Below are 18,318 nucleotides of genomic sequence, written 5' to 3' on the forward strand. Positions count from 1 at the left end.
GTGCTAGCATTAAAAAGGATGAAGTAATTATAGTGGTACTTATTCAGAAAAAAATCTCCAAAGACTTATTGTTAAATGAAAAATCAAATTATAGACCAATTTTTGTAAAATTATTATACTTATGTAAAAATATATACGTATATTTGCTTATAAATGTTATATATTTATAAAAAGGTCTAGAGAGATATGCAAAATGTTAAAAGGGATCTTTTCTAGGATGGAAGTGCATTGTGACTAGGGTAGACTGAAGTAAAACTTCTATATTCTAGCCTATAGGGTTCCCTATTGTTTGAGGGCTCTTTAAAACAATGGGTATTGCTTTTTCCTTAAAAAGAAAGAGACTGAAATTACAACCCATTAGGGCACAATAAAATAAGTTTGGAGGTTGATTCCAGCTTTGTAGAGTTATACAAAGAATATATAATTCTTAGGCAGAAAATACCTGTGGCCCTTATACTATTTCCTGTGCTTGAACGTAGCCATTAGAGAATGTTTTCTAGAAGATCTGGGTCTCTTCATAATTTCACTTCTACCTATATAAATAAATTAAATTAACTATATGAATTTATTTTCTAACAACTATTCTTTGTTTCTCACAAGTGGTCTTTCTGTAACACTTACGCAGTGGCAGTGAAGTCGGTTATTCTGCCATCAGACCCACCTTCTCCACAGTATGTTAGAAGTGAAATCGTATGTGCTGGATTTTCTCATCCATGCTATTGACGGCAGTTCGTGCATCGTTAAGTTTGATGAAACATCTGTGGATTATTTTGCTCCTACAGATATGAGAAATTGTTTACTCATATTTCCTAATTGACTGTAATTCTACATTGTGTGTCCACACTTGGAAAATAAGGTCGTCCTTTCAGATCTGTTTCAGAAGGTCCCCAGGAGAGTAGGGATATAGCTTCCCCTGTGTCAACAAGATTCAGTTCTCTGCTTGAAAAAGCTCCAAGTCAATCAGAAATTAAAATATTATATTTTCTTTTTGAAACAGGTATCTTCTTTTAACCAGATTTCCACTAGCATCTTGCCATACTTTGCTGGAAATCTCGATGGCTGTCAAAATCCACTGAAGGAGACAGCAGCCTTCTCTATGTAATTCATAGAGAATGCTACTTAGGATGGGCTGGTAAGCATGTTAAACAGCAAACTTTCAATTATCTGTAATTTGATTTCCCACTTTTAATTCCAAGCACCCTTAGCCCTGACACTTGACCAGATTTTGGGCCACAAAATAATTTAATATCAGCCTAAGAAAAATGCAGTTAGGAAGAAATTAAAAAATATATATATATATTTTAATATATATATGTTAATATATATATGTGTGTGTGTATGTATGTGTGTATGTATATATATATATACATACACACATACATACACACACACACACATATAAATAATCAGGTCAAAATAAATAATCAGGTCAAATACCATTGATTTGGATTAGCATTTAAAGAGCCTTAAAAGTGTTTTAGATGATCTGCAGCTCAGCTCCCTTCCAGGGGCACAAGCTATAGAAAACTGCCCATATGCAATATTGTGTGTTCTGTAAAATGGTACATATTTGGTTTAAATGATCACAAACAGTTTTAGACTACAGAGGTGAAATATATTCTGTTTGCGATTTTATGAAATTTTATATAGTCAAAAATGATAAATTGGCGAGTTGATTAATAGTGTGGAATTGTTCCATTACAGCAGGTATCTGTATGTCAGGAGCATCTGACAAGATATATTACATGTTTTAGAGCTTTAAATTAGGAAGACATTAAAACGTAATAGAATCCGATCAATTTTAGTAATAGGAACTACTTTACTAGTGTCATTTAACATATATTCAAGGTGGCTAACCAATTTCGTATCTATTGCTATATATACACACAGAAAGTACCTGCAAAATGTGATATTGCAGAGAAAGAGAATATTAACCGAGCTCTTCTTTCATAACTATTACATTAGCACTTTATTCCCTAGACTTCCAACATTCATTATTCTACTCTGTGATTTGTCTTAACCCATAAGACAAACCAGCGTATGTCAAGTTAGCCTGCTCTACAGGATAACTTTTAAAAGCTGAAGGACTTCTCCATTAGAGTTTAGAGCACTTAAGAGGTTAGATACATCCTACTGTTTGTCAAATCTCTACCTCTGCACAGCAAATCTTACAGCTCTATGTGAAAAATGTAACTAGTACCTGAGCCCTTCTAATCAACACCACTACAACCGAATCTACACCTTTTTGTTTCAGTTATTGCTTCTCCCTTCACTGAGCTCTCAACTCAGCAGTCGGATTTCTTCTCAAAACTCATGAACAATTCTGCATATCAGAGAGTAAAAGCCAACACCCAATAATGGTCTATAAGGCCCTTTATAGTATATTAGATTATTTTTCAGAAATGTTCACTCCATTACCATCATCCCCACCTCCATGAATGGAGTGCACTATTCTACCTATTGTTTCTGAGCTTGGTATGTGACTCGTCAATGGACCATTAACAGACATAATATAACCAAAGGCTTGACAAGTGTTTTTGTGCATGGACTTGCCCTCTCCCATCTCTGTCACTGTCATGAGAAAAACATGTCAGGGCTGGCCTGCTGGTTCCAGGAAAAGCAAGAGAGACATGTGGAACAGAGACGCTTCATCTGAGCCTGGCTTAGATCAGCTGACCCAAAAGCAAACTTCATATAGATGTGAGCAAGCCCAGCTGGTATCAGCAGAGCTGCCCTGGTAAGCCTAGCCTAGATCTGACTCACAGGCATGAGCTACGTAAATGATTATTTTTGTATTCTTCTGAGATTTTGTGGTTATGCAACAGAAACTAACTGGTAGAACCTATAAACTGTGACCCTATTAACTATCTGATCTTCTTCTACTAGTTTATCCCTCACTCTTTTCGTCACATTGGCCCTTTGCTGTTTTTCAACTACCTGGGCATAGTCCTCCCTCAGTATAATTGCATTTATCTCATGTCAGGATATCCAAGGCTTACTCCCTGTATACCTATACAGTGGAATATTAAGGATGAACTTTGAAAACACGATACTAAGTAAAGGAAGCCAGTTGCAAAAGACCACCTTTTTTTGCCCTTCAATTATGGCAAGACTGTTCCCTCTTTAGGAGCTTTGACTATTCTCTCTCCCTAAATGCTTTTTCCCACTATCTTTACAACTGATTCCTTCTTGTCATTTAGATTTCAGCTAAAAAATCTGCCCCTCAGAGGCCTTCCCTTGATTACCAATCTAAAGTAGATAGTCATTTGTATCATTTCTGATAATTCCCTTTATATCACTTAGTTTACTCATTTACTCAACAAAAGTGAATGCTTCTTATATGCTGAGTACTTCTTGGGAAAGAGTAATGAGCAAGTGTCAAAATTCCTGCCCTCATGTAACCTATAATCTGGTGGTGAGGGGACAAATAGTGTTAAGTAAGGGTATATATTATGGAGAAAATTTAGAGAGTAAGAGAATGAAAAGTTATTGGGACAGGAAGGAGTTATCTCCTATAAGGCTGGTTATAGAAAGACTACTGAACTGACTGTAAAGCAGAAGCCTGAGGGAAGTAAGGGAAGGTTGGACATGGGGTTGGGAGGAGGGACCCTCGAGAAAAGAGCAATCTGAGATTCAAGCCTAGTGGCTTGGAATATAATTGTAGTGGAAAAAAAAACAAAAACAAAAAACAAACAAACAAAAAAACGAAGACAAGAAGGGAAATTAGCCTGAGTGTTCCCCCCCCACCCCCCCATGGAGATAAGATTGTTTAAAGCCACAATGAATTTGTAAGTGTGACATCCAAATAGGAATGTCCAGCAGGCAGGTGAGAAGATGGGATTGAACCAGGATATTAGGGCTGGATTTTACCAGCCATAAAAAAGTAAAAGATAAGCTTTTAACAAGGGATGACATTTTCAAAGGACTCAAGGAAGAAAAGAATGCTAACAACTAAGTTTTAGGGGATTCGACACTTTTTTTAAATGTAATAAAATATTCCTTTCTTATATTACGACATTTCTGACATATTTTTTTTCCTGTCACCTCTTCATTCTTCAGTCCCATTAGAATGCAAGTGGCTTTGTCCATCTTAATCACTGCCACAATCCCAAGTGCCTGAGTATGAGGAACATAGCAGGTGCTCAGGAAACATAATGAATACATAAAAGTTTGCCTTCCTCTTTAGGCATTTTTAGCTAAGAAAATGAACATTATTCCTCTGAAGAAACAATCTCTCGGGATGTCAGAATTTCCGTTTCTGGTGAATTTCTTTGAAAAAGTATCCATGCACTTTCTTAAATGTTATATTCAGTACCTGCAATTTATTTCTAATGATCTAATTTATAGATAATTACAATGTAAACAGTAAACCAAGGAAGACAAAATGTACATTAAGATATCTGCATTGGAAAGTATAAAAAACAGACTTAACTTACAGCTGAAGGTTTTCTTTGGCTCCCAATCGAGCAAGTGAAAAAAATCTGGTGCGTTTGGACTAAATGACTAAGGCAGCATTGCTGTCCTTGTCCAGCTGCATGACTTACACAATTCCTGTTAAAGGACACCCATTTTCTGAGCCCTACTATGTCATGTTTTCCTCTCTCACTGAAAATAAAAGACAGTTCCTATTAAGACTAAAAGTGTTGAGTTGTGCAGACATTAAAAGAGAAAAGTGTTTCTTTTCTTATTTGGTAAATATTTTGCTTTTGAATCATCCCTAACTAATCACAGCTGTTTCCTTTAGTTACAAATGGATCCAATCAGGTAACATTCCAAATGAAACACAATCCACCAGAGTCATTCCATTACACAGTACAATGGGAGCCTTAAGCCTCATGAAATATATGTATTAAGTATGCATGTATTCAGCAAATCAAACAAAGAAGCTAATGGGCCTCTGATTAGTGTTCTAACTCTATTATGGTGATACTGGCATCCCACCCTCACTCCTCTAAAACATGTGAACAAAATGTTATTAAATTTGACATACAATCTGTTATGTGCCATCATTCTGGTTAAATGCTCCAAACTGAATTTTGGCTAGAATTTCTTTCCTGAAAATCAAGGGCAAAGAGCGAGCTGCGATCAACATGAGGTACTTTTCAATTTTTACTTCAATATGTAATTCTTTATGTCAAAACTAAAACAAATTAACCAAAATTAACCTCATTTAGAACTCATAAGAGATTGTGATTTCAATGGGATTGTTACATTAATGGACAATGGCTAATTCAATACAAAATTAAATATTCAGAAAAATAATAGCAAATGAGTTTTTATTAAATATTTTAAAAATACAGCAGGTTTTGTGGCAACTTATACATTTCTACTATAATAATAAATTGATACCTTGAATCTAGAAAAAATACAACCAAAAACTCATTTCCAAAAGCAAAGCAGTTTACTCTTCATTTAGAAGTGTTCAGATTAATGCATAATTTTGTTTTTAAGAAAAAGATGAGTGTTTCAATTAGGTATATAACCACTTACACCTGTTCTATCTGTTAAAAATAGGTTCTTTTAAAGAATTCAGTTTAAATATCTTATGCTTTTCTTTAGTGATTTTCTCTGTGGAAGAAGTACTCTTTGATGGACAGTACTCAGGAAACTGACCACACCCAGATCACACAGATATCTACAATCTAGGCTTCTCCAAGGGAGACCAGCTCCAACTTGTGAAGAATGTCCAGTTCAGAATTTAACAATGAGGTGGTAACTTATGATCATACTAATCATTATCAAAAATTAACAACTTTAGGTATCTTTGTTTTGGGTTGCTGTGGTTTAGGCACATCCAAAATTTCTTCATAGTCCGCACTCATTCCCTTTGCCCAGCGACCAACTGTAACCATTCGATCTGTAAACGAACAGAAAAGTCAGAATATAAGAAAAACAGTAATCAAATACATCCACCTAGATAGGTACTGGTTTAGCAAAGGAACTAGTTTTGACATGAATAATCATAAGGAGGAAATACTCTCCATCACTAAAGGAAAGTGAGCAATTCTGTAATTGATTATAACCCTTGATTTCGGAGTACCACAGGCAATTTCTCATCCCAATTAGGGAAACGCAGCGACTGCTTTGCAATGCACAAATTGATGAGAAAGCACTTTCATTCTTTCCCAGAGTTCATCATTATAGAGTCAATGAATTCCAAGAGTCTGTAAACAGCAAGACTTATGAAGCATCAGTTTTAAATGCACACGATTCCACCTGTGAAATTATACAACATCTGCTTGTCAGTCTTGTCATTTGGGAAGTGGCAATCCTCCCAGGAGGGAGAATTCAAATTCTACTTCATCATTTCAATCTCACTGACTACAATGTAATAAAGACAAGAACTCTTGGTTTTCAAATTTAAATGTTAGGGTTAAGAAGCAAGAATGGACAGACTTATTTGTGTAGTACTGTGACTATCTGAAATAAAAAGAAATGTGCCTTTTCCCTAAGAAGCACTACTGGGCTATCCTACTGTCTTGCTTTCTTTCACACAGGATTATCATTCTAATGTAGGTAAACTAATGTACTAATGGTCTTCGCATCCCCCCAAACTGCCATAAACATAGTGAAGATTTATGAAACTTTTGATGACCAAATGTAGTACTTCATTAAGCAGAATATACTACTAATCAGATGCTGTGTGGATAACATAATTTTGACATTTCCAGCAGTTTTTGCAACCAACTCTTTATCCGTCAAATACACACAAAGCAAAGCATGTATGAGGATACTCATGAAAGAAATTTTCATCTTTCTTATCTTCACTTAGTGAATCCATACTTTAAGTAAAAGAACTGGCTCTGTTATTAAATTAGCAAATATAAATGTTTATCAGTAAGATATTTGATCAATCGGGGTCCTTTAGGGCTTACTGGTCACTTTTTTGTTTTCACCTGAGAACAGCAGCTAATGCTCAGTTATTACTGTGTCTATTGCTGACAGAAGCATGATTATCACTGCAGCAGGAAACCAGGTTGCCTTAAAATTAGTACCTCAATGAATTACCAATAACAAAATGCAGCAAAAACATAGAGGAATATTAATCTCACCCCTTCCAAATGGAAGCCCAGAGATCTCACCTGAACTCAGACTCTGAGGACAATCTTTCTTAAAATGTTCCACAGAACCACAAAGTCTACAGGAACCACCTGTTAAAAGAACAAAGTCAACGAAAACCTCTTATACTTACACAAGGCTCTTAATGTCTCAAAGCACTTTCATCTCTTATTTGGCCTTTACAACCTTCTCAGTTGTCAAGGTAGTTAGAGGCAAGAACGTAGGTAGGTACCACCACTCCTATTCCTCTTGACCTCATAGAGCTCTAAACTGTACTACTAACCATTTCCTGCCTTTGAGGGTGAAGAGGGAGGAGAGAGAGTGAGAAAGAGAAAAAAGATATAATGGAAGGCACTTGTCCTCTGGAGTATGCAAGAGTCACTGTACAGAAGACTAGATCTTAACTGTGGTTAAATAGGAAATGTAAGAAATGAAAATTAATGTTTGTTTCAGTGCCTTCTGCCAGGGACCCTAACCTATTGAAAATGCCCATTTGCCTAGTTTAAGCAACATTCCAGGATTGTGAATAAAGACACATATGGTTTCTAAAATTAGTCTTTTGTGTAATGGTCAAGCATCATCATGATCACGCTCATAATGTTAAGTGACTTGCTCAGAAAATGACCCTACAGGCTATAAATCTGGTTCAACTCTCACTTCTATTAATATACTCCCCTTGCGGCATGCTTTTTTTACATCTAGTCATTCTGGTTGCCCATCCAAAGCCATCTTTGCTCATGAGTCATGTTATAAGACCTGTTTCATAAGTTCAAAATTGAAAGGCACTCCTGAGCATTTTCTAGGCCCAGGACTCTTTACTGTTTGAAAAACATAGTAAAATAATATATTTTAATCCTCATAACTCAAGATAAATATCATAATTAATCAAATCTAAGATCCCATGATATGATGTGTCATTCTTTAACATACCTCACAGAAAAAAGAAAACCTGACAATTATGTGGGATCCACCAATGGTTCAGATACATCCTGAGTTCAGAGATATTAAAATGTAAAAAAGAAGTGTATCTTAGAATAAATGAAATATGTTCAGTTTGTTCATCTTCATTTTATATGTAGTGCCGAGGCTATAATTGATCTGATTAACTCCAAAAGCTATGCTTTTTCACTGAAGTTCTCCAGTGGAACCCACCACATGTCATAAGAGGTGTCTAGACCCTGATGGTACCAGCTATCACATTACCAAATGATAATCTCCTTAATGCTTTAGACACCACAGATTTTATTATGGGGACCTTTAGACGTTAGCTGAGCTAAAGACAAGAAAGTTACGTGATCCTATGCCAGACAATTAAGGAAAACGTTCAGAAACAAAAATTACTCCAAATATGAATAGTGTGTACCAGCTCTTCACAAAATGATATGCTAGGCTGAGATTAAATTCACAACTATTTTTAAAATATTATATTTAAAATCTTACATTAGTTTGATATAATCCTTTTGCTTCTGTTATGTTTAAAGTAGATAGTTATACCATATTCTCATAAATTATGTTGAAGCAAGCACAGTTTGAAATATATACCCTAGTTATTTCTGATTTGGTTTATTAATATATCAAATCATAGTATACAAAAAGTCCAGTATATAGAATAGCACTAGATAAAAATAATGAAATTCTCAAGGTTTTGCTACTATACTATAAAAGAACTGTAAGAGTTTAAATTAAATCACCACTCTGCATGATGACTCACCATTTCTGACACATAAGGGTAATAGTACTTACCATCAGCATAGAGTCCTTTGGGATTATCAGGACAAGCTCTGGACAGGTGCCCCATTTCCCCACAAACAAAACATTTCGCAAAAGGAAATTCACCTGTAAAGATCAAACAGTTTAAGATGGTTGTGTATAAGTTACATCATTCATATTATTTTAAAGCGCTCTGAGAAAACATATGTTTTTACATAATTTAAAATTTTATCTCATGATTTCAAAAAATGGCATACTCATAACAAACCTAGTCACCAAAAATACCCAGTTGGCAACTTACTGGCTACTTTCCCCAAATCAACAACTGATAGAAAACATACACATACACACACACACATACACACCAAGAGCTGGGTCTACTTTAGCTTTGCACTTGGTTATTTCGTGCTCTGTGGATCCACACCGGTAACATATTCCAGTGCCCATATCTTGATTCTCAAGAGCAGCCAGGCAATCTGCAACCCCATGGCCAGGTTGTCTGCAATGGAAACAGACCTAGAAAACAAAATGTGAGTTTACTTTATCAATTCTTGCTATCAAAAGTATCTTTAAAGTATTTCTCATTTTAAGGTTTTCTAGCTCTTTTTTTGATATCTCAACATTTTTCTGTAGGAAAAAAGTGGTTCACACAATCCTAAACAATAAGAAATTTCATATCCATTGGTGTCTCAGTGTTTTTGAAAACCAATCCATCAATCTCAAAACACAAAGTTATAAATGGCTTTGTAGGAGATAACTGCTTAAATGAGTTAAGCAAATATGGACTATACATTTCATTAATGGGGATGTCTGCACTACAAAAACTGAGTTTTCTGGAGTAGAGAATGGCCATAAAAATTATCACTCAAAATTAATACTTGCACTTTTAAAGTTTACATACTTGAATGAATAGGGGTCGAATGATTCCATTTAAATTATGATTCAAGTCATAAAATATATTTCATACCTAAAATTATAACTTACAGTTTTTGTGTACTCAATACATATTCTTTAATATTCAAAAAATAGATGTATACACAATTTATTTTAAAGGAATAATTCTAAGATAAATTATTTCGCTCCAACATAACACTGAACAATGGTTTGGTTGCTTTATATACTACTTCACAATTTGGAGGATATTTTTTGCTGCAGTGAATGAGAATATCAGTCATAATCAAAGATGCTAGATATTTAAATTATTTTATTTAAACTAGAAAAATGTATGTATAGTATTTGGATAACAAATCATTCATCATTTAATAAGTCTTTTTCCCAAAGAAGCATAGGTGTTTTTAAAAAGCAAATTCAACAAGCAAATCCAAAATAAAACATAACATTTTGCAATTGTCTTTACTCTTTTTTTCCTGTTTTATAACACTGGAAAAGAATGAGGTCCTTTACTCTTCAGTGACTTTTACATTTAGAATAAGCTAGTTCCAAACAAAGAAAATGCATTTATTCTACAATTGGAGGAAAAGCTAATGCTAAAAAATGAATCACCAACATAAATAAGTATTGGATTCTTGGTGAAGTCAAGGTGGTCACTAATATAACCTGACAGGTTTTTACTTAAACTTCACCAAATACAAGTTTTTTGAATGATCCTTAAATTTAATGTAGATGGGATTATGGAGAGTGGACTAATAAATTTCCATATCTTAATTTATTAGCAATTAAGAACTGATGCTTAATATGAGGTATTAAAAAAGTTCTATGAAAACGAGTTGAAAGTAGGTCAAAATAAGCAATACTATTTAAAGTATGTACTTTAAAGCATTCCTTTTATTTCTGAAAAAGAATGTTTCCCCATAATTACAAACAAAACTACTTTTAAAAGATCACAGTAGTAAACTTTTTCAAATAGTATGCAATTCACCATAATGCTTATGTCAATGAAATTATCTTTGAGTTAAATTAACTCGACTTAAAAATATTTTTAAATAATTGTACAATTTAAACAAAACTATCCTGATCTAAACATAAATGATTATCTTTCTATCCCAATTTATCCATAAGAAATGCTTCATCATTCTCTAAATAATTATCTTTAAATATGACACTATATAGAACCAATAGTCAGAAGCTACATTTATGGCGCCTATGACATTTCAAGCCCACATTGGTACAGTGTTCTACACTTAGTAATTCTAATAAAAAAATGAAAGTGTAAATTTGATAACAAATCCTGATTCTTATGTAGTATACTGCTAGAAAACAGTAAATCCACTTAGAGATGGGAAAAAGTTATACCAAAATATTTCATTTTAAATGTCTGACATCAATTAAAATCTAGGGCTAAGCACCATAGAAATAAACTTTTAACCGCCAGCATTCTGCTGAGTGTAAGTAATATGGGGATGTGAGGAGCAATGCCTAGGGAGAGTCTCAAGGAGTGTTAACTCTATCACTCTGCTCTGTTACTAACTAGTGTGATTCTTATTAGAGCTCCTTCTTGCGTCTTTTTCATAAAGACAAAAGAACATCTTTTTAAGTAATAGGAACCACACATATTTAACCTTCCTCCTTATTTTGATCTCTTTTTAAAATGGCAGGCAGAAGTGAGACCATAGGTTTTGAAGTCAAACTGTGGAGTTGAAAAAAAATAATTTTGGGTTGGACTGCATAGTTAGCAGTCCATTTAGGTACACGTTTAATAACACATATACTCACATAGTTGCAGGCACTATTCTAAGTAATCAAATATTAACACCTTTTTCTGTGTTTGAATTTCGCCTCTTCTACTAGCTAAGTGGTTTTCAGCAAGATAATTTGTCTGCATGTCAGTAATTTCTACCTATGATACAGGAACAATGCCGTCACATTTGTAGTGTTATTGTAAAAATTACAACAGTACCTTAAGAGCCTTGCATATAGGAAGTGCTAAAAAAAAAAAAAAAAAAGTCTTAATGTTATTACTAGCCCTCAAAATACTTTATAAATTTAGTACGTAGCAGTAATCAGATTGCTAAAATATATGTGTGTATAATATTTTCTAGCCATATAAAGTAATATTGTGGTAGAAGTGATAATCTTACCATTGCATTTTTCTTTGCTGCTTGTCGTTTTAATCGTCTTCCTTCCCTACGACTATCTTTCTTCAAAGCATCTGCAATTTCTTCCCTTATTTCCTGACTGTCTGTCATGTCCCCATTGTGAACCATCTGTGAGTTTTGTCTTAGATACTCCATGAATCCATTCACATCTTCATTTAAGTATTCCTTTTTCTTTTTGTTCTTTTTGTGTTTTGCTTGGGGTGCATCATTTTTAAGGGACAGCCTATTGGCTTCAAGTTGTTTACTCTTTGGTCGGTTTTGGCTTTTTTCCTCAAAAGACTCCTTCTTCATATCCTCCCATGAAGTTGCCTGCAAGGGTCTTTTGTTATGTGTGGTAGTAACTCGTGCCCACCTGGTCATGGTTTCATCAGAGATGCTGTATCAATCTTTAAGATAAGCATGGTGGTTAGTCATCATTTAAAAGGAAGAAAAAAACTAAAGATACAGGCTATATCATTATATCACATATGCCCATGTTATAAGTTTTGTTAAAACATTTTTTACTTCATTTATATATCTATATAATTTTATAATCTGCATAGATATGGTTGTGAGTAAATCTAGCTCTTACCAGAGAAGCTACACACAAGTAAAAAAACAACACACACACACACACACGTATTTGCTTAAAACTGGAAAACAAGAAACCAAGTTATTTCACCAAATCTAAATCACATAGTAATACAGTGAATGCAGTTATCTTTCCCAAATTCTACAGTTTTCCTAGAGGTTTATTTTTGGGGGGTTTATTCTCCCAATCTTCTTGCTTAGTCTGCCCTTTTAAAGCAATTTGCATAGCAAATTGTATACAGAAATTCTGTCCTTTGGCGTGAAGTTTGTCATTACAACTCTTTCCCGCGGAATGACTAGTAAAATATATAAAAATGTTTACAGTCATGTAATGATACTAATAAGAGATAAGGTAATTCCTGCCCAAGTGGTTTCGAATATCAATTATTAAACCGCACCCCTCGCAAGGCAGGGCCCCGTGCACCAACCAGTGTTAAAACCCCAGCTCCCGACGTCGGAAACATCCCTTCGACACAAGGTGAGGAGAGGAGTCAATATATAAGTGAGAGACGTTGCACACCACTTTACACCACACGCGCACACTCATCACTGCAGACCCTGTGGCTATCATAGTGAGGACCGGAGCTCTTCAAGAGGATTTGGATTACCCTTCCCCTGAGCACGCGAGAAGTGGAAAGTGGGAAGCTCTGGGTGTCAAGCTCCGGTCGGCCAGGGCCACTCGCATGTGGGACCCGACGCGCCCGCCCGAGTAGCCAGCGCTCTACAGCTGAGGCCGGTTCCTGAGCCGGCGTCCTCTGCAGGCCGGTGGCTCGGCACTCCGCGCCCCCCCACACGCCCCCTGGCGCTGGAGGCTCTCGGGGACCTAGCAGCCAGTCCCTCTGAGGTCCCAGGAAACGAAGGAGGGCACTCCACGGCACCTGGGGGTCCCGGGGCACCGTCTGGCTCTGCCGCGCGTAGCTCCTTACCACGCGTGAATCCTCCAGAGCAGCGGAGTTGGCGGCCAGCGGAGCCCGACCCCCCGGCGGCGGCGGCGGCGGCTCACGGACCGGAATCACGTCGTCCTTAAGAGCGCGTCATTTCCGGCGGTCCAAACCCTGCAGGCGCGACCTGTCTCCTAGTCACGCGAGGGACTCAACCCGGGAGTATAAATGTGGCTGAGTAAATGTTTGCGGAGCACCCAGTGTTTGAAGGGTGCTGCGCTGGACGCCAGGGACACAAAGCTGAAGAGCGCCTCGTCTGTGCTGTCTGGAACTCACTGTTTAGTGGCCGGGAGGGACGGATCGGTGGGGTGGTAGACACCGGAAAGGTTTCCTTGAGAAGGTGACCTTTGAACTGGACGTCGAATCTGGTCAACTTGGCTGCGGGAAGGAATTAAGGACTTTCCAGGCAGATGTATGGTCAAAGCATTAGCGCTGTGGGAGTAGATCTCTGTGATAGGAATCTATTTAAAAAATATTGGGGGCACTAGTGGGTAGAAGGCGGTGCCTCATTGACCTACCCAATGCTAGTTAAGCATTCAATTGAAATATTACACTTGGTAGCCAAAGAAGTCCTCTTTTTAAAAAGGAAACCGTAGTCTCTGAAACAACTCCCAACCACCAAGCACTCCCAAGCCATTATTACCACCACCAGTTGTACCCAACAGGAAAAATGGCATTATCGACATACACTCAGTTCACCAGGACTGCAACTCACACCCCCATCACTATGTTCTATTCATTTTCCCGCTTAAATATCCGTCCACTCTGTCTCTACTGCTGCCTTCCTTGACCCAAGTTTCACCATGTCTCACCTGGATTTCTGGCAGCTAGTCTGGGCATTCGTTCTTGCTCTACTACCTCAAATTTGTTTCCTATACCTTAGTCAAGTGAACTTTTGAAAACAAATCATATTATTGCTTCTGCTTTAATACCATCCATCTAGTAGGAGGCAGAGTCAGGATTTGAACCATAGTTTTTTGTTGTTCTTAGGATGAAGTTCTAACTCCTTAACATAGTATTAAGTCCCTGCTTATTTCACTAGCTTCGCCTTGTACAATCTCTCCCTTCTTTGAGCTCCTTGCATAGGAACCTTCCCTTAGTTTCTCAAATGGCACATGTACCTCATCTCCAGGCCTTTATACACACTCTTTGTATGGTACTTCTTTTTTTGTTTCTACTCACCCTTCAAGGCTTTTAATGTTTTATTCACTAATAAACCTTCCAATACCCCTCCCAATCCCCCAACTAGGTCAATCTCCTATGGTGGCTCATGGTAGTCTGTACTTTCTTACAGCATTTTGAATTTGTAATGGCAAAAAGGAATTATGTAATAAGTTGTTTATTGTATCCCCATTAGCTGGTATATAGTTGGTGCTCAGTTCATTTTTGTTAACTAAATGAAGAATAGGCACTTTGCATGTTTGTTAAAGAAAACTAGAAAGTGAACTGATTTTCTTTAAAAGGAAAGATTAAAGTTAATACTGTGGAAATATTGGGGTTTGCTATGGTAAGTATCATAAATATCCTAGATCTTAAGATGAGGAAATTTTGTAAAAGATAAATCTGCCAGCTCCTAAAGAGAGAGAGCTTTCTAAAAGATGTAGGATAGTGCTATTCATACCATATTATTCTCAACTAGCTGGCTTCAAGTTCTAAGCACTAACCTACTGTTATTTCCATAAAGGAATTTTCTTCATAGAAGCCAAGTACTTGCACATAATGTACACCACTAGAGGGTGCATTTAACTAAAACTTGTCTTTCTGTGTTATGCTAAACTGTAGAAGATCATTCATTTCTGGAAGTGAAGGAACATGATTTCAATTTGTTTTTGTGGAATTACATCAAGTAAAGATTAGTAGTTGACTAAATAAGTCATAGAAATTCTTGACCAATCAGAAGAAAATACTACTGTTACAACTAAGCATACCTAATTTTGAACATTTTGTGGGTACCTAGCACTGTGTGCTGAATGCTTTGCATTCATTAACTCATTAATCTATCCAATATCCTGAGAGGTAGGTACTATTATTTTCTCCATTTTACAATTAGGAAACAAGCTTAAAGAGTTGAAGTAACTTATCCGAGGTTATACATCTAATAGGAGGCAGAGTCAGGATTTGAACCAAGATCTCAGCAAAGGTGTGGGCTTTACTACCTTGAAATAGTACAGGGGATTGTTTGCCTTCTTGACTTAAAAGGGACTTTACTAAGTTATCCTTGCCCATGTGAGACTTTATTTTTTTTAGAATTTATGCACTTTTACAATTAAAAAGATTATTTTTTATTAAATTTTTCCATTCGGATGTCATTGAAATACTATAAATCTATTTCATAACTGTAAAAAACAATTTCATAACAATATTATCCATGGGTTAAATGTTTAGTGAGGAACTAAAGTTTTGGTTATGAACCACTGAGGTACCTCATTTTTAGAAAATTATGAAGTGTATTATGCATACAGAAAAGAATATAAAACATGAAGTAATAATAAAACAAATGTTAACATAAATACTACCCAGTTTAAGAAGCTGACCAATGCCAGATAGTGTTTTGAGTTATTAATGTAATTTTTTTGCATGGGCAATACATTTTTATGTTTAAAACAAAAATAGTTTGTTATGATGATATTTCTACAAACCATCTCTTATTCTGGTAACTGTAAATTTTAGACAAAATAATAACTGCTACCTGAGCAGTCTGAAGAGTAATAAAAGCACACTTGAGAAAGGGAGTCAAAATTTGAAGAAGCAACTAGCACATGGGCGAGTGTGTGTGTGTGTGTGTGTGTGTGTGTGTGTGTGTGTGTGTGTCTTTGCCCTGGGAGTGGGCCACAGTCACAAAGTACATAAGTCACTAAAACGGCATTAGAAAACCCACCGCCATTTTTCTGGCTAAAGAAATCAGAGGAAAAAAGCATGTTGACAGCCATCCCTGAATAGTGAGGGACGGAAGAGAGCCACAAAAAGTATTCCTCTATTTATGTATATGAATCCCTTACTTGTCTTGAGCTGGTCCCTGAACCTACATGCATAAGACAAACAGAGGCTTAAAGAATTGACATGAGATTTGAATTGCTGACACAAAAAGACAAAACCTATAACAAGTCTAAACTTAACTGCCTGCCTAACTTTTTTTTTCCAGGAACAAAACTCAGAGTATATTCAGAATAATGTTCATAATGTCCAGGATAAAATTCAGACTGTAAACTTACCAATGGTTCAGTGATATTTTGAATTCGGGTCTTCAAGAATTATTCTTGCATTCCTCCCTAATTTGCCTGCTACTATTTTTCAGAGTCCTTAAAATAGTTGATCTATGCATTATGTGTTATAGCTGCATTCAGTGGGACACATAGGGGAGTGTGCTCATTCCATCTTATCTGGAACTAGAACCACCACTGTTAGAATTTAAATTATTCTTGCCTAGATTCTCAGAGTAAGATGTGCTTGACCTGACTAAAGAGACCAGTAGTAGGTGCTGCAGAACTAGAAGTGTCCAAGGCCAGGCCTGGGTGAGCCAGCCCCCAAGCTAAGTTTCACACTAGCATGTGCTTCAAAACAACTTATTTAGCTGTAGAGTTATTTGGGAGGGAGGACAGTGAATCTAGAAAGGAAGGCTAGGACCAGATTTTGCCAAATTAAAGTGTTATTTTTAATGCCAAATGAAAGTGCATTTTATCCTTAAGAGCTTGAGCAATGAAGAACTATACATAGGTTTTTAGAACATACAATAGGGTTCATGAAATAGATCTAGAGAAGAGGTCATGTATAGAAAAATGTACCTAATGCGGTACTCAGAACCATCTGGACACCTACTGAACTTCATTTACATATACGGAAAAATAAAGCAGGAGAGAGACTCTACTGTTGGAAATAAAAATGAGATCCAGACCAGTTACATTCTAACAGCTTCTTTCTTAAAAATCTGGCAGCATTTTTTTGTTTTGTTTTGTTTTGTTTTGTTTAGCTGTTTTATATGAACCCTTACAATAAGACCATGGGTAATAGAATACTGAGTTCCTTTTTTCTCCTTTAAACATCATTTTTATAAATATTTAATGAGTATGTGTTACATTTAGAATCATTATTATTAAAGAATTTTTTAATCCATGAGAATTTCCAATTACATATAGAATCACAGAAATACATACCTTTAAAATCCTATGTTATCATTTTACAGGTCAGTAAACAAAGTGTCAGAGAAGCGATTACCATAGGACACACTGCTAGTGACAGTTTTATTAACTGTCATGCACATAGAGATGGCCTCGTATTTTTATTTTTTCATTTGTATTGTTGGTTTTCTCAGTAACAAAATTATAAGCAGTGCAGGATACTTCGTTTTATTGTGCTTCACTTTATTGTGCTTCACAGGTATTGCATCTTTTACAAACCGAAGGCAAGACCCTCCACCAGCAAAAGATTATGACTTGCTTTATTGCAATACTTGCTTTATTACGGTGGTCTGAAATTGTACCCACAATATCTTTGAGGTATGCCTGAATTACTTTATTTCAGGAGTGAAAGAAAATGGCATCCAAAGTCTCTAACAGGAGAATCCTATTAGTGGAAGTTGTTTGAGGTTGCTAAGCAGTAAGAAATAGGAATAAGAAGAAGTTTGTGTTCCCTCCTGGAAAAGCTTGAATCTTTTTTCATGTTCTTCTCTTAAACATGAGAAACAATAGCATTGGAAATATTAATCATAAAAATCAGTGACCCCTAACATTTTGGCACCATGGACTGGTGCTCCGATGAGAATCTAATGCCTGATGATCTGAGGTGGAGCTGAGGCAGTAATGCTATTGCTGAGGAGTGACTGCAAATACAGGTGAAGCTTCTCTTGCGTGCCTGCCACTCACTTTCTCCTCTGCAGACCCGTTCCTAACAGACCATGGAGCGGTACTGGTTTGTGGCCCCAGGGGTTAGGGACTCCTGACAAAAATGATGTGGCCTTCTTACTCTCATCTCACCCACTTCTGGTT

At 36.3% G+C, this 18,318-nt stretch overlaps 1 protein-coding gene across 2 annotated transcripts; it reads right to left on the bottom strand.

Moving 5' to 3' along the window:
- Positions 1-5,259: 5,259 nt before the first annotated feature.
- Positions 5,260-13,445, bottom strand: ZCCHC9 (zinc finger CCHC-type containing 9). Of its 2 annotated transcripts, none has more exons than XM_036225961.1 (6): positions 13,322-13,445; positions 11,808-12,211; positions 9,135-9,285; positions 8,803-8,895; positions 7,083-7,151; positions 5,260-5,857 (listed from the first exon to the last, which is right to left on the bottom strand). In XM_036225961.1, exons 2-6 carry the CDS (start codon positions 12,183-12,185, stop codon positions 5,739-5,741), a joined length of 810 nt encoding a protein of 269 aa, XP_036081854.1. In that variant the 5' UTR covers positions 12,186-12,211; positions 13,322-13,445; the 3' UTR covers positions 5,260-5,738. The 2 variants fall into 2 exon arrangements, with proteins under 2 accessions (XP_036081854.1, XP_015978870.2); XM_016123384.2 differs by having other exon boundaries at positions 13,274-13,398.
- Positions 13,446-18,318: the final 4,873 nt, after the last annotated feature.

Source organism: Rousettus aegyptiacus, unplaced genomic scaffold, assembly GCF_014176215.1.
Source record: "Rousettus aegyptiacus isolate mRouAeg1 unplaced genomic scaffold, mRouAeg1.p scaffold_m13_p_8, whole genome shotgun sequence".
NCBI classification, from domain to species: domain Eukaryota; kingdom Metazoa; phylum Chordata; class Mammalia; order Chiroptera; family Pteropodidae; genus Rousettus; species Rousettus aegyptiacus.